This window comes from Spea bombifrons, chromosome 6, assembly GCF_027358695.1.
Source record: "Spea bombifrons isolate aSpeBom1 chromosome 6, aSpeBom1.2.pri, whole genome shotgun sequence".
NCBI classification, from domain to species: domain Eukaryota; kingdom Metazoa; phylum Chordata; class Amphibia; order Anura; family Pelobatidae; genus Spea; species Spea bombifrons.
Window position 1 is genome coordinate 21,371,269 of NC_071092.1, and position 18,004 is coordinate 21,389,272.

Consider the following 18,004-nt stretch of genomic DNA (forward strand, 5'->3'; position numbering starts at 1 on the left):
TCTGACCTCAACAAGGCATTTTCATCCACATAAATGCAGCTCACTAGAAATTATTCCTTTTTCGGACCATTCTCTGTCAACCCTAAAGACAGTTGTGCATGAAAATCCCAGTAGATCAGCAGTTTCTGAAATACTCAGACCAGCCCATCTGGCACCAAGAAACATGCCACGTTCAAAGTCACTTAAATCCCCTTTCTTCTCCATTCAGTTGCTCGATTTGAACTTCAGCAAATTGTCTTGACCATGTCTACATGACTAAATGCATTTAGTTGCTGCCATGTGATTGGTTGATTAGCTATTTGTGTTAACAAGCAATTGAACAGGTGTACCTAATAAAGTGGCCAGCGAGTGTATATTGAGTCAATCCCCCCTTTGTAACCAAACTCACAGGTAAGGAGCTAAAAAGTAGGCTCTTAATTAGTTGCAATTATAATTATCTGTGGCGATGTTGCAATGCCAGAATTCACCCACAGACCATGCCTGGAGAAGATATGGAGTGCCTCTGAACTAGTGTTATTTTCTTTTTTATCTGTATGACCTTATAAAGTGGTAGTAAAGACCAATCTTTTTTGTTTCTTTCTTTTTTTTTGAAGAAAAGAACGTAACCTTCAATGCTGATTATCACGTGTTTAATACAGATCTCTACTCAACCCCAGGCTGTGTATCAAGTGGCTGCGAAGGTGTAGAAAAACTCAAGTTTCTTCATGTAAGTCATACATAACCATTAGAATAACTAAGAGGACCCACTCCCCCCCAAAAATAATTTCAATTTAGCTTTATTATTTTGGCAGACACAAGGAATACTTGGCTGTGCTATCTTGGGACCAACTTGTACATACGCCACTTACCAGATGCTTTCGTAAGTATTAAGCAAGGGGAATTTATGTAGCTGACACCCTCCATTTACAGAATGCTGGTCATTCTTCTTTCCTGCCCCACTGATAGTTTGGTATCACTGATTTCCACATCAATTTACAGTTTAGTACTGCTTTCTCAAGCAAATATGCTTTGTTTTTACAGTACCAAGCAAAATGTAGCATTTCTATTAATGTTTATTTGGTTTTTAATTTGTATTTATGTTTTATCTGTATTTCACACAAATAAAATCTTTTATTCATGTGTGCTGCCATTTTTGGATATTTGGTAATATGGCAGTACAGCACTTCTACCTCATCTTTGTATTTCTAAGTAGCTGTGAATAAATAATTTAGCATTGTGTGAGTAATACTACTGATAGCTAGGACACAAGGCATATGTAGGCCCACAAGAAAGTGAAGGAAGTGGATACAAGGAATACTTAGGGTGACCACATGTCCTAGATTGCTCAGAACAGTTCCTTGATGAAGCTGACACATATCTTCAGCATCCCTCTTCTGTGCCCATGTCATGCCCTGGAATTTAAGAAAGGAAGTGCACGATGTGCATTCCAACCTACGTCTGCATCCAGTAAGCGGGAGAAGAGGTATAGTAAGTGACACCGACATCAGTAAATCACATTGGCAGACCCAGGAGGGGCAATGGGGCAATTAAACACCCCCCCCGCCCGAGATAGACACTGGCATGCTTTAGGGGTAGGGATAAAGAGGTAAATCCTGACACCTGTGTGACCCCTGCAGGAGTAGCGAGGTAGCTCATCAGGCGAACTGTCTCTTTGTCTGGTATTGTTAGTGTGTATCTGGTTTTGTGAGTATGTGTGTGGGGGGTATGTGTGAACATGTGTTTTTGGGTATGTCTGTGCGAATGTGTGTTTTTATCTGGGTATGTTTGTGTGTGTGTGCGTATGATAGTGTCCTTGTCTGGGTATGTGTATTTTCTTGGTATGTTAGTGTGTGAACATGTGTCTTTGATTATGTTAGAGTGTGTCTCGGTAATGTTAATGTGTGTGTTAGTGTTGAATGTCTAGTTGTGTTGGTGAGAGTGTCTGTGTGTGTTGTCTGGATGTGTGTTTGTAATTGTGAGTGTCTGGATGTGTGTGTTTGTATGGGTGGGTGCTAGTGTGGGTCTTGAATCCACCCCTGGTAAATCAGTGAAGATTCCACTGTGTTGTGAGCTGATGTGATGAGTGGGCACATTGTTTAGACTGTGCCATCAAATTCACAAATATTTGCAATCCAGAATTGAGGATTCTGCACACACAGAAGTTTCACACTTTTCCTCTGGCAAATATGGACGTTTTGCACTTCACACACAAGTTTATTAAAAAGGCAGATATTTGTGCATAGTCAGTTAGCTGTGCACAATGTTACAATGTATCAGTTGCATATTTACATTGTATGTGTCTGCCCCTGTATTCTTTTTAAAGGGACACTCCATGCACCATATGCACTTTAATGCAGTCTGAGAGATCTTTTTAAAAGTATGATTTATCCCTTTTGCAAATGCATGTGTGATTTTTCAGACCTCCCCATACTTATTTACCAGTTTTCCCATCCCCTGAAATTTTCCATTAGTTGAACGCCAGTCAACTCCAGCTCTGGTTTGGTCAATTCTACAGGTGGGGGTCTACTCAAACCCCTTTGCACATGCATAGAAAATGTTCACATTGATTTCAAAGGCAGCATGTTCTTGCCACTGCTTGTAAGGCTTTAACAAATACATGAACTATGTAAAAACAGAACAAATTCTGGGGATACAGCTTTAAAAGTACTCTGTAAAAAGAAGTACAGCCCCACTAGTTGTGCCACACTCACAAGATTGTAGTAGGTACTGCGACTTTAAGATAACCTGTATCTTAGGAATCCTGGAGGTTTGCTGGAACTTTTAAAACCACCTCAAAGTTTTAAAAAACGGTCATCTGCTGGCTACAAACAAAAGGCAGGCAGTACAATAACCCATTAAAAACACTTCATGCTTTAAGAAACTAAGTCCAACACGTTTCGTCATATACTGACTTCATCAGGGACTAGTTATAATGCATCAAGAAACATAAGCCAACACAAAATAAAAGGTTTATTTTTTGTTAGCTTATGTTTCTTGATGCATCAGGGACTAGTTATAATGCATCAAGAAACATAAGCTTACACAAAATAAAAGGTTTATTTTGTGTTAGCTTATGTTTCATTATGCATTATAACTAGTCCCTGATGAAGTCAGTATATGACGAAATGCGTTGGACTTAGTTTCTTAAAGCATTAAGTGTTTTTAATGGGCTATTGTAAATAAATAACTTTTGGAAGATACCCTGCTTGCCATTTGTTTGTATTCAGCAGATGACCGGTTTTTAAAACTTTGAGGTGGATTTAAAAATTCCTGCAAACCCCCAGGATTCCTAAGATACAGGCTATCTTAAAGGCGCAGTACCTACTACAATCTTGTGAGTGTGGCACAACTAGTGGGGGTTGTTTTAAACCTTTTAAACGTTATCGCACCATTTGTGTTTTTATTCTTTTTACAGAGTACTTTTAAAGCTGTATCCCCAGAAGGGGTTCTGTTTTTCCATATATCTGTTGTAAGGGGCTTTTTGAAGGAAGAGTCCTTGGGGAAGCTACCACATATGTGTTTCGATGAATGAATAGGGTTAAAAAGCTAAGTACCCTGTTTTTATATTATATTTCATTCTTACAATTTTATTGTATGCCTAATAACTCTCTGGATGAAGGCAACAAAAGAGACCAATTCATCACTCCATGGGAACAACTTTTAAGTAACTATGTGTAACTTTGAATCCAAGAAGCAATCCAGATTTTTCTTAGCTTCTAGAGTACTTGCCCCCACCTCCATATGTAGGGTATTCCATGGTTTTATGACCCTTGCTGTCAGGGATATAACTAGAAACTACCGGGCCCTGGTATCCTTCTACCTAGCCTTCGAAGCTACTCTTATTCCAAAAGAAGGCAAAAAAACCCAATTAAGCTACTTCGAATTATGCCATCAGGGGGAAAAAATCCTTCTTAACTCCAAAAGGCAATCAGGTTTCTCCTTGGATCAAGAAGCTCTAAAATATAAATTTTATTTATAGCCCTGTATGTCATGCCTTTCAAAAAAAAAAAACCCAGACCCCTTTTGAAGGCATCTAATGTTTTTGATAACACCACCTCCCTTGGCAGTGAATTCCATATCTTTATTGTCGTTACTGTAAAGGATCCCTTCTTTTGTTGTCTATGAAATATCCGCTCTTCCAGTCTCAGAGGGTGACCTCTTGTTCTTTGTACATTTCTGCCCATGAACAGGTCATTGAAGAGCTCTTTATATTGGCCCTGTATATATTTATATAATGTTATCATAACCCCTCTAAGACGCCGTTCTTCCACTGTATATAATTTTAACTTTTTTTTTGTCTTTCTTCATTACTAGTATATTCCAATCCCCTTATTAATTTTGTAGCCCTCCTTTGCACTTTTTCTAGTTCCATAATGGCCCAAAATTGTACCACATATTGAAGGTGAGGTCTTACCATTGACCTCTAAAAAGGAAACATGATATCCTCCTCTCATGAATCATTACCTTGTTTATGCATGCCAAAACCTTATTGGCTCTTGCAGCTGCTTGCTGGCATTGCACACTGTTGACAAGTCTATTGTCTATCATTTTTCCTAAGTCCTTCTCATTGGTAGTTTTCCCCAGGGATATTCCATTCATAGTATAGGTTGCATTTTTATTATTTTTACCATAATACATAACTTTGCATTGAACCTCGTCTGCCACTTGCACGCCTAGTCCCCAACTCTGTCTAAATCCTCCTGCAAAGAAACATCAACATTAGTCTGAATTACTTGCCTAATTTTGTGTCATCAGCAAAAACTGCGACCTGACTCTCAATGCAGTTTGGGAGATCATTTATAATCAAATAAAAAAAAAAGAGGACCCAGGACAGACCCATTCACAACAACTCTCTGCATTCTATCTTTTAGCCAATTGTCTATAGAAATACAGACATTTGCTCCTAAGCTTATTTCTGTTAAGAAGGTAGAGTAACCTTTTATGTGGTACCGTATCAAATGCCTTAGCAAAGTCAAGATAAATCACATGTACAGCCACACCCAGGTCTATATTTTTATTAATTTCTTCATAGAATGCTAATAAGTTGCTTTAATTTTTTCCATTTACATACAAACATTTCTTGAGATTAGTTTTACTCTCCTTGGCAATTAGTTTCTCATTTTCCAATTTAGCCATTTTAATGGCCTTTTTGCAGGCTTTTTTGGCATCTTTGTATGCCATAAATGATACTGTTGATCTCTCGCTTTTATAATGCTTAAATGCCATTGGTTTATTTCTTATTTCCTGTTTTACTGTCCTGGTAAGGTTTTGATTTGCTTCTTTTGTATTTGTTTCCCATAGGTATTTATTGGGATGTGTAATTTTGCAATGTGTGCTTAAAGGTATTCCATTTGTCCTCTGTGTTTAGAACAATCCATCCATACAATCCATAGTTTACCTTAGCTCATCAAAGGTTGCCCTTCTGAAATTGAGTGTTTTGGTATAGTAGGTACCCATTTGCTTTCTGGAATTAATCTCAAACGAAACCATGTTATGGTCAAAATTCCCCAAGTGTTCTCTTACTTTGATGTTTGAGAAAAGTCCCTCATTGTTAGTTACCAGATCCAGACAGGCATCCATTCTAGTTGGGGTCTCTACTAATTGTGACATAAATTGGTGTTTAGCGTACTGATGTACTCCCATCACATAAGATTCTATCTTGTATTATCTGCCTAGCACTGATGTCATCTTTATCCAGTACACATGCATGCCAAGGAGTTAAAATTCTGTCCATTTTATTTATTTCCATAAAAAGGCCCACCAAAATCCTTGGCACCAGGCCCATTATGCCCTTAATCCGACCCCGGGAGAGGTATTAGCAGTAGAGCGAGGAAAGTGTTCATGCTGTTGTACAGAGCCCTGGTGAGACCTCAATTGGAGTATTATATACAGTACTAGAGACCATATGTCCAGAAGGATATAGATATGTTGGAGAAAGTTCAGAGAAGGGCTACTAAAACGGTTCCTGGATTACAGGATAAAGCTCACTAGGAAAGGTTAAAGGATCTTAACATCCATAGCCTGGAAGAAAGACGTGATGGGGGGGATATGATAGAAACATTTAACCCCTTAATGACCAATGACATGCCAGACGCTACACGCAAAAACAGTCAGTTAACGACCAATGACGTGCCTGGCACATTATGGCATTAAACAGGCTTAGAAAGCGTTCTGTGATCACTTTCTTTGCTTAAGCGGTGTTGCTGTAATGCCTCAATGAGGAGGCATTCAGGAAAACCGTGTGACCCCTCCTCGGGGCGCCAACGTCCGCCACACACTGGCAGCGGACACCTGTTTTAAAAACACTAGTGTCGCTGAAGTGCCTCGATATTGTGAAGGCATTTAACTAGCATGGGATAGGCATAAGGCTAAGCTAGATATAACATAAGGCCTAGATGGGCTGAATGGATCTTATCTGCTGTCACTTTCTATGTTTCTATGTCTACATTATTCAAAATGACAAGGTAAACTAGGCCATATGCTTGGTTGGTTTCATCACCACTTGAGGCATATAGTTAGATTTTATGTGCCATTGATTATAATAGAGGTTTCCAACAATTGTTAACAAATTTTATGCTTACTTTTTTTTTAGCCTGAAAAGTACTTTTGGTGTGCCACTGATTTCAGCTGGGAGCTTTGGTCTTTCATGTGACTACAAAAAATATCTGACCCGCATTTTACTTCCAGCCAGGAAAATTACATATTTCTTTTACGAATTTTGGAAATTTAAGGCATCCCCGATCAAATCAGACAAGTGGCAGTCTGTCTACATCTACAAAAAGGATAACAACACAGAATCCTGTTACTGGTAAACATGCCTGAAAGCCACATAACATTATTACAATAGGGGAGAGTATTGTACAAATTAACATAAACTATACAATATTTACCATAACATTGACACATATTATGACCTACAGGTAAAGATGGAGAAGAAGACCCCACTCTAGCTTACAGACTGTTAGGAGGTTGTAGGGAAATAAGATATAAGCTAAGAGCCATTTGGGGAACAGATGGTTTCTTTCAAAAGTTAGGTTGTGGGTATAAAAAGGATACTTTACTATTCTGAACAGAGGAGTTTTTAGTCAGTGCTTAGAGTTAGAATAAGTAAGGGGATTATTCAGAGCAAAGGTAGAAGAGGCACTGTATTGTTAAATGCTCGGTAAGTAGGGATCAGGAGTTTTTTTATTTTTTATTTAATTCTAGAGGCTATGGGGAACCAGTGGAAAGACTGGCATAAAGAGACAAAAGATATAGAGTGATGAGATAAAAAAAATCATCTGGCAGAAGCGTTTTAAATAGATTGGAGTCATGAAAGGTAAGAAACAAAGGACAAATTAGAGAGCTTTTTTGGCAGGTCTTGATGAGTGACTGGATATAAGGGGTGAAGAAGAGAGCAAAAACTTCTTCAGTGAAGTTCTCAGTAATGATGGAGATATCAGGAAGTAGGAATATAGGATATGGGTCAATACGCAGAAGCTCAGTCTTGGAGATGTTCAACTTTATGCAATCCAGACAGGTTGGTAAAGGCTTGAGGGTAAAGGTAGATTATGTGTCATCAGCATAGAGATAGTGCTGTTATCGATAAGAACAAGCTAGCTTTCCAAGATAGAAGATGTAGATTTGTAAAGGACCAACAAATAAGACGTGCAGTGCTCCAACAAAAAAGATATAGGGGATATAAGTGCCAGAGACAGAGATACTAAAGGCGCAATTAGACAGGTAGGGTTTGAGCCAGTAAAGGGGATACTATAATAATTAATAATTTGCATTATAATTATGTGCTTCACAGTGTATGGTTGTATTGTGCTGTTGCAAAATCGGGACAGGAAGAGGTATAAATGTTGCAATAGGAGAGGTAGAAGTGTATTGTAGTTGGTCAAGGCCATTAAGGGCTATAGGTTCATGGAGGTCTTTAAGGTGGTTGAGGTGTTAGTGTTACAGCAAGTTTGGAGGTGGTCAATTTTGTGAATATCACAATATGTGGGGAAGATGGTCCAATGTTAAAGAACAAAGGAGGTGGTGAGAGATAACAGTTTGGAAGTAGCAGGGGCATAACGTATTGTTAATAGGTATATTAAATGTCACCCAGGATAAGTGTGGTGACGGTCACACTAGAGAAAATGCCAGTAATTGTGATTAACAGTAAAGCGAGGAAGAAATTAGGATTTAGGACACACACATGGCAAGTGTACAGCGCTATGGATTATGATGATGCAAAATAAATCAATACATGATAAAAGGAAAAGAGAGAGAGGAATTAGGTTGCAAACACTGATAGGCGTGGGATGAGATAATACCAACAATCTGTCTTTAGGTCTGCGAGTAAAGCTGAAATGTAGGCCACCATAAGAAAGAGCAGCAGGTAGTATCAGCAAAATGAAAGCCAGGTTCAGTAATAGCAAGGAGGTTGAGATACCAAAAATTATCCATGATCAATGCACAAATAAAGCAAATATGAAAACATTTAGTTCAAACTAGAAGCAGGGAATTTATGTATGTGTATATTTTAAACTAATATCAAGTTACCCTTATGGTGTGCATTCAATAATCAGTGCAAAGCTAGCATATTTTACTATTGCATTAATTTAATAAATCTGTCTTTTTAGAACAGTATTGTGTTCATTTGCATTTTAGTAATCGCCTTTGCCTTTTGTGGACTTGCTCTATGACCATTATGTATAATTTTGTCTGATCTGTCTGCAAGGTATATTAATGCACTGGATTCCAGTGTCTCCCACTTCAATACAATTCTGAATTTCAAAGAAGTCCTCAGAACAGAAGGCGACATTCAAAAGTTTTTACATGAACAGAGCCGAAAAAGTAATGGTATGAACACACCTTAAATATGCCCACCTCTTTTTTTGTTTTGTCTTATGATGTCCTTGTCTTTACTGGCTTGTCCACGTGTCCCCTAAATAATAATTTTTGTTTTGTCTCATGATGTCCTTGTCTTTACTGGCTTGTCCACTTGTCCCCTAAATAATAATTAGGGTGTTATATTTAATAGTTTAAGTCAGGGGAGGGCTGGCATCTTCTAGACCGGAGGACAGGTAAAGCCAAATGGCCTCATTGGCCCCTTGCCCCACCAGTAGCTAACATACCCACTCGCACAAATATAGACTTACTATAGACAAAGTTACATTTATATAAACATTTACACATACTTACTTTCACACTAGCTTACACTCTAACACACATTTACACATATGTGATAGCATGCACACATACACAGTCATGCTGGCACACACTGTACATACATACTTTCATGCACACTTTCACATACACACTTATGCTAACACACACAGATATACACACTCATGCTAACACATGCACACTCATGCTTACACATACACACTCCTAACATACATAGATACATATGTACATACTCCCTTCCTCCCTTACCCTTCTCTCTTGTTCTCTCTTTCTTCATGCCTCCCTTACCCCCTCAGTCCCTTACCCCTTTTACCTTGTTTATAGCTGCTCGCACATTCTGTTTGAGCAGCCTCAATTTATTTTCAGTTTATATGACACCAACCTATCACTGCCTGCTTTTATGTCACATAGCAAGTGCTCACAGGAAAAATTATGAATGAGACAAACTTTTACCTGATTTAACCCCTTAAGGACAACGGGTTCTCCTTAAACACATCAAGGACAATGCAGTGTAAGCCCGTACATGTATGCTCTTTGTCATGAAGGGGTTAATAATTATTTTTGGGAAGAGTTTGGGCAGTCAACAATGCTAGGACTGATGATAAGTATGTCAAACAGAATCTTTCTGAAAAATTTTTTTTTTTAATATGCAGGTTGGTCAAAGTATTATATACTAGTGCCTCATTATATCTGAATCTAATATTTAAAATGTAATTATTTTGTCTAGTTTTCCTTATATGCGGATCACCCAGTGATGTTCAGATGCTACGGGAAAAAATTCCTTCAGACATGATCATCATACTTATTGATATATTTAAGTAAGTGTTTATTGCATCTGATTTTCATCTTTTTTTTTATTAGTAACTTAGACGCATAGAATTGACAGAAAATGAAAAACATTTTCATTTCACTTTTGGGGCATTGATTTTCAGATAATAAATTTAGTTTCCTGCCCTTTCAGTTGGGATGAAATTCAGAGAGTCTCTCTCCTACTCAGTTCTGTGTCTTAAAATGTGAATCTGTCTATGACTTATGTGAGCTGGTGTTTGTATCACCATACTGGGTAACAGGCGTTATTTTTCCGCAGGCTTCCCTGTCACCATCTACACTGAATATCTACAGTGAATATATACTCCCTGTTTCTACTGCCGCTCATTTACCCTCCTTCCAGGGTCTTAAAGCATTTAGATATTCAACCCAATAGGGCTAGCAACCTACACAACAAAAACAACATAGGTTTGTTGTTTGATACGGCTTTTTAACTTAAGGTCCAACTTGCGCTTACAACTTTGCAAGCTACTAATGAGTTAAAAAATATACAAGTGGTTTAAAATTTCAGCTACTAATGTTAGGAAGTTTTACCAAAAGAGTGGTAGATAAGAGGAACAGCCTCGCATCAGAGGTAGTAGATGCTGATACAGCGAGGGAATTTAAACATGCATGGGAAAGGCATAAAGCTAACCTGAATTTAAGACTTGGCTGGCCCACAATTTTTTATAGTCCTTTTTTGTAACATTAAAGTACGCCATACTGATAACTCCATTCATTATCAACTTTGTTATTTACTGATCAAACTCCTTAGCTTTACCAGAGGAAACAATCAAGAGCACGTATATGAGTGACCATTTTATACCCAGTTACTGCATTTACTCAAAACCCCTCTATGCTGTTTTTAATACTGTTGATTACCACCTTCTTCCTGACTCGCTTTCTTCTATGGCAATACAAGATCCAACTCACTCCTGGATCTCGTAATTTATTTATCTTTCTTGTCAGCTTCTCTGGGAAGACATTTTCATCTCTTCCACTTTCTTTTTGGTTTCACTCAATGATTAGTCCTTGGCCCTCTGCTCTTCTTTCTTTACATGTGTAAGGCTTACTAGGAGAAGAAGTCCAAAATGCAGTTAGGCTGGTTGCAAGGTACCAGGGGAGGATACAATCTCGTATTCAAGCAAGCAAAAGGTCAAGGGCAGGTGTCAAAGTACCACATTTTATTTCTGCCATTATGGGACACACTAAGAAGTGCATGAGGTGTGTATATATATATATATATATATATATATCAAATAACATTTATGACCCTCTGGAGGGACACATACTTTTACAACATCTCACCCTCCCTTATCAGATCTAGTAAGCCCCCCTCCCCGCCACACAACATTGAATTCTATGTGTCGTTTTGCTCAGAAATGTTTTAGACTTGAGAAAGGGAGAAGAGCTCCCGAAAGCTTGTCATTCCAAAATTCTGTTAGTCCAATAAAAAAGGTATTATCACAAGATACTTATTCCATCTGTTATTTGATATTGACACCACTGGACTAATACGGCTTCAACCTCTACTCTAATATATATATATATATATATATACACACACACTGATTCACATATACACAACATGACATATATTTGCCACACTGGCCACAAACTAAGGGAAGACTGTGAGAGTCGGTGCAGTCTTCCCTCCTTCGGACTCTACCGTGACATTGAGAGGTCCTCTCCCCCCCCGTAATCATCCCCAGAGTCCCTTTGTCCCCTAATTTACTAACCCATACCTATCTTTTACTTACTCCCTGTAGTTCAGGTATAGATCAAATAAACAACACTTGCATGTATAGATCAACTGAATAAGACATACAAACCCTATATTTGCAGGTATACATAAATAATGTATGGAAACATAGCATAGCAGGTATAGATCAACACATTAACAATTGAAATTCACATGTGAACTCAGCACTGATGGTATAGATCAAATAAACAGAATCATACATACAAATCCTGTATTTGCAGGTATACAATAATAAATGGAAACATAGCATTGCAGGTATAGATCAACTGGAAATCACATGTAAACTCAGCACTGAGGGTATAAAGGGTATATTTCACACAAATCATTTACACATATTCATTAATGCATTCTCACAAATTCATTAATTCTCTCACTCATTAACACAATTCATCCACACATTAATTCGTACTCTCACTCCTTCAGATAATTCATACACAGATTAATTCTTTCATTCTCTCACTCATTCTCACTTTTTATTTATTTGAATATTCTTTCCACCCCCCTTTCTCACTATCTACCACCTCTTCCCCCTTTCTTACTATCTACCCCCTCTCCCCCTTCTTACTATCTACTCCCCTCCCCCTTTGTTCACTTACCTTGTAGAGGTCCTGCGGTGGGAGCGCAAGGCCTCTGTCTTGCTGCTCTGCCGCGGTGCGCGCTGTTTCACTGCTGAGTGCTGGCATATGATGTCATATTCTGGTGCTTAGCATGAAATGCTGGCACAGCGAACGAGCATGAGGGCTTCACGCCAATCAATGCTCCCTCGGCTCCCCCTGCCAGCGCCACTGATCCCGGGACAATGCATTGTCCCAGACTGAGGCTGCCAGGGACCCGGGACTTAAAGTCCCATTGCAGCACGGTCACGGGCAATCCGGGACATGTGGTTACCCAACAAGGTACACGAGCGGTAGTTCAAGCAAGGGTCAAAGGCAGGAAAGCAGGCCGGATAAGCAAAACACGCACTCTAGGTAGCAAACTAGGTGTATAAGGCTTGCCACCTTATATAGGAAAAAGACCAGATTACCTCACCAGGTGCAAAGTGGTAATGTCTCTTTAAGGGGTGTGTATGGAAACACGTACATGTAGGCTTACCCAGTAGCTGTTGCTGTAGGATGTACGGGACAATGCTTGTGCACCCATCCTAGAGGTAAGCGAGGAGCTGGCAAGTGGACACACTGCCAGTGGAGAAATTTACATGGCGGGATGCAAGGAATGGTAAGGTTGACAACCATGCACCTCATTTTTGCGAGATGTGCCAAATCGCAAGCAGGGTTTGTTACAGGGCGACGGAGGTGCTGTTTGTGTGGCTCTGACAACATTTCATCCAGGGGCGTACCTAAGGTATTTGGCACCTGGGGCGGATCCTGTATGTGGCACCCCACACACACACTTTAAAACTGCATAGCTTCTATCGTTAGGCAATCATTGACGGTGGTGCAGCATAACTGTTATCATTATATACTGAGGCAAACATTGATGGTGGTACAGCATAACTGTTATAATTATATACTGAGGCACGCACTGACGGTGGTACAGAATAAGAACACCTATCGCTATATACTGAGGCAAACATTGACGTGGTACAGCATAACACCTATCACTATATGCTGAGGCAAAAATTGACGGGGGTACAGCATAACACCTGTCACTATATACTGAGGCAGACATTGATGGTGGTACAGCATAACTGTTATCATTATATACTGAGGCAGACATTGAAGGGGTTACAGCGTAATCCCCATCACTATACATTGAGCCAGACATTGACAATAATGGAGCATAACCCTATCACTAATAACCCATTTCATAACCCCTATACTAAGCCAAACATTGATGTGGTGTAGACCCCCCCCCACAAAAACAAAAAAAACACACTTTTATTGAAAGTAAGTAACACACCAAAATTGGACAAAAAAAATGTAAAAACAATATTAATATACATATATATGAATGTTAACAGCAATCACAATCATATCATGCCCAGGCATACCCAGATTCGAGCATGTACTGGCTGACTTGACTTGGCTGACAGCAATCACACTCCTATCGTGCCCAGGTTCTAGCATGTACTGGTTGCCTGGCTGTTAGCAATCATATACATACATTAATATTGTTATTGAATTTTTCTGTCCAATTTTGGTGCGTTACTTACTTTTAATAAAAGTGTGGTTAACACACCAAAAAATCAGTAACAATAATAATATATAATTATTATGAAGATTATTGTTATTATTATTATTTATTGTTTTATATAGCGCCATCAAATTCCATAGCGCTGTACAATGGGTAGACACGACATAACAAGTAGTATGTAACATAAAAATTGACTAACAGAGACAACAGGTGAGGAGGGCCCTGCTCAAATGAGCTTACAGTCTAGAGGGAGTTAGGGTGTATTACACAATAGGTAAAAGTGCCATTGTTAGGGATAGACCAGCCACACTAGTAAAAGTATTGCAGGAGAGAGACTAGGAAAGGTGTGGTAAAGGAATATGGGAGGACGTTCGTGTGCTATGTTGTAAGCATCCTTAAAGAAGTGGGTCGAGGGATTTTTTGAAGGAATAAAGGCAGGGGGAGAGACGGATAGACCGGGGGAGAGCATTCCAGAGGATAGGAGCAGCCCTTGACAAATCTTGCAAGCGGACATGAGAGCTAGAAATCAGAGGAAAGGATAGAAGGAGATCATTGGATGAGCAGAGAGACCGGTTAGGAGTGTATTTAGAGATGAGTGAGGAGCTCCTGGGAGGGGAACCGTTGTGAAGTGCTTTGAAAGTAAGAGTGAGGATTATGAAATGAATCCTGAAGCGCACAGGCAGCCAGTGAAGAGATTTAGCCCTTGCCTTCATCCCTCACATTTAATCCTACACCAGATCCTGCCACTTGCACTTAAAAAAATCTCTCACATCTGCCTATTCTTCACCCAAGCAGCCACAAAACCTTTATTCCCTTATCTCCTGCCTCGACTATTGCAAAAATGTTTTGGTTGGCATCCCTCTATCTCAACTTTCTCCTCTGCAATCTATCCAAAATGCTGCTGCTCCAGACATCGCATTTTGTTTCTCCGCTCTGTGAAGCCCTCCACTGGCTCCCTATTAACTAGACTTGTTAACACACGATTTAGACCAATTTTTCATTTTGTTTTGGGTCTGTTTGTTGTCCGACAACAAATGTCCTGCCATTTCGTTTCTGAAGGGCTTTTTACATTAGGAAATTAAATTCATCGTCACTAACCATTATTAATTTAAGGGAGAATGAGAGAGCATGAATAAGAGAGATTGAGAGTAAAAAAAAAAAAAATCTAAATGCAAAGAAAATTCAGAGCTCTCTGCTTAATTTTCATTTGTTTTGTTGGAGTTCCTCCTCATTTTTGGACATTCTTAGAAATTAACGAAATTGGTAAATTGTGTGAAAATTACAGATCCTATGAACCTGGATGCAAAAGTCTGTTATTAACATAAGAATTAAATTTAAAATCCTTATACTAATATATAAAGCCTTTGATAATACTGATCCCGTATACATTTCTGTCCTTATAACAAAATCATTTCCTACTTAATCCTTACATTATTCCCATGTGCTGAGGTTTTCCTTCTTGCTTTTCAATTCCTCCTTTACCAGTTTACAAGCCTTAATTCATGCTGTCCCATACCTATGGAACTCACCTCCACCATACCTTTAGCTTTCGCCTTCCTTCTCAACATTCAAGACAAATCTCAAAACCTGCTTTTTCAGAGAGGCGGACATTATTTGCAGCTAGAACTTATTTGTCACCAATACAACTCCCACATCTATTTAAGGCACTATCTCTCCCTTTCCTCAATACCTTTAGTTTCTCTATACCACATTCCATCTAGAATGTGAGCTTGAAAGCAGAACCCACAATTCTACTTTTGTGATATCCTTTGAAAATATGTATTGTAAGAGGCGATACATACAGTGTTGGTGCTATATCCATAAAAGGTAATACAAATAATAATAATAATAATATGTTCTCTTCCAATTTTATTGAATTGAGAACAACATATCACTATTACTGCTGAGACATGGCAAGTTGTACACTTGTTTACATCAATTTTTTGACTTGGCATTTTTCATCTTGTTATGTGCTCTTTTTACAATACTGCTCTCTCCCTTCATGCTTAACTTAATAATTTTATTTATAATTTTTTTATATAAAGGGCAACCCTATTGCTTTTTCTATATTTTGTGTTTAGAGAATACCTTCATATTACATTTTAGTTATTTGTTTTTTATTGTATCTGGTATGCCCAGACTGGCCATCTGATACACTGGGCAAGTGCCCAGGGGACCAGTGGCCGATAGGACTGGATACCTGTGGCTGCACGCTACCTGAGCATAACATTGTAACGTGCAGGTGCACATATGCAGCAGGCAGCTGCACTTACATAATTTAGCAGCAGCTGGCGTTAAAGTGTGGGGCCATTTAGTCATCTCCAGTTGGTGTATGGTATCAGGTCTCTGTAATTACCACTAAATCAATGACCTTACTTGTTATAATTGCAATAAGATCAGGGGTTGTATTCCCTAAACAGCAATCGTTTGTGTACATGGCTCTAAACATGTCACATATATATAACTTTCCAAGCACGCACACATCAGAACAGGCTCTGCCACAACAGCACCCAAACACACACACCAGGACAGGCTATGCCACACCGACACCCAAACACCCACATCCAGACAGGTTAAGCTACAACAATACTATTAAAAAAGTATTTTTTACACTGCTTTGTTATTTACCCCCTATTGTGTTTTTGCCCCCTTGTGTGTCGCCCCCAGCCAGCACTATGTGTATTTATGCACCCATCCTGCCCATCCCTTTAGTATTGATTTATTCAATGGCCCCACTGTCCCCCCTTGTGTATTGATGCCGCCAGCACAGATAAAATGCTGCCCTGCAGTATGGGGGATGTATATCTGACAGCATTTTATATGGGCTGGTCAGCAATATATAAAAGTTATACATGTTCTGGAAAACATGGCCGATGTGGTCACCCTAATGACCCCACACCCTTGTGTATTGCCCTCAGCTAGCCCAACATTGTATATTTATCCCACCCCCACCCCCTTTAGTATTGACTTATGTGATGCTCCCAGCCAGCACCCTTGCATATTGCCCCCCCTTTACTATCATGTCAGCTCTGGCACCCATATTGCATGCACAGGACCTGCCTAACACCCAGATTAGAAGGACAGGACTTGCCACCCAAACAGCCTGCCTTTGGCATCCTAGCCTCAAACAGCCTCCATGTGGCATGCCCCCCACCACTAGTTACACATCCATGCTATTACACACATATTCATTTACATATTAACAAACATTCATTCACTCATTCATATACTAATTTACAGATACTCATTCATTCTCAGATACAACATTCCCTCATTCACAAATATTCATTCCCTCAATCACGCATACTCGGTCATACACCCCTCTCCACCCCCTTACCTGAACTGCAGATCTCGTGCCGCTCGCAGACTTTCGCAGGGGCGGCTGCTTCCCTCTCTGTTGCTCGAAACTCTGTGCAAACAACTTCTCTTGTACCGCCCAGGGGAAGCAGGAAATGGAGCAGAGTCATGTGATGTGACGTAAATTGACCCGACTCCACTAGTTTCCTGCTTACCCTGGGCGCTTGAAGAGAAGTTGTTCGCACGCAGAGGGAAGCAGCGGCCCCTGCAGAAGTCAAGGATAATCTGGCCCTGCATCCGGGGACATATCTGGGGACATATTTTTTCCAAGGACAGTGTCCTCAATCCAGGGACATCTGGTCACCCTAGTTTTGGGGAATCTACTGGTGATAAAATAACAAACCTGTGAGTCATTAAAATTCTTCCACTTCTACACCAAATCCTGTAAACCTGTTAATCTTTTATGCACCCACTAGATCATGTTTATAGAAAAATCCTGCATATTCAACATAATTAATAACTTACTAAAATAGAAAAAAAAAGATAATTCTGATTACTGCTATACAATGTATGTATATAATAACATATCATGCTTAGTTTTTTTATTTATTGACATAGTCCTTACAGAAACGAATAATACTAGCTACTGCTTTATGTAAAACTGCTTTTAACTAACAAAACTAAATTCACTTATTCCCACAGCCCTGTGTATTATGAGAATAGCTATGCTGAAGAGTACATGCAAAATGTACTGGTGCTGACATTACCGCCGTCCAATTTCAGCAGAATATCTAACAACTCACAAACAACCCAACTAGTAAGTTATCATCTAACACTGTATGAAATGCTACTAAATAGTGAAAATTAAAA

General features: G+C 39.2%; 1 protein-coding gene across 1 annotated transcript in view; it reads left to right on the forward strand.

Annotated features, from left to right (window-relative positions):
* Positions 1-791: 791 nt before the first annotated feature.
* GUCY2C (guanylate cyclase 2C) overlaps positions 792-18,004 on the forward strand; it is a gene marked incomplete at its 5' end in the record, with an annotated part of 91,640 nt that continues 74,427 nt past the window's right edge. The window contains 5 exons of the mRNA XM_053470278.1: positions 792-859; positions 6,572-6,787; positions 8,687-8,808; positions 9,863-9,953; positions 17,837-17,951. Of these exons, the coding sequence (XP_053326253.1) occupies positions 792-859; positions 6,572-6,787; positions 8,687-8,808; positions 9,863-9,953; positions 17,837-17,951 (612 nt within the window). The remainder of the gene's footprint in view (positions 860-6,571; positions 6,788-8,686; positions 8,809-9,862; positions 9,954-17,836; positions 17,952-18,004) is intronic.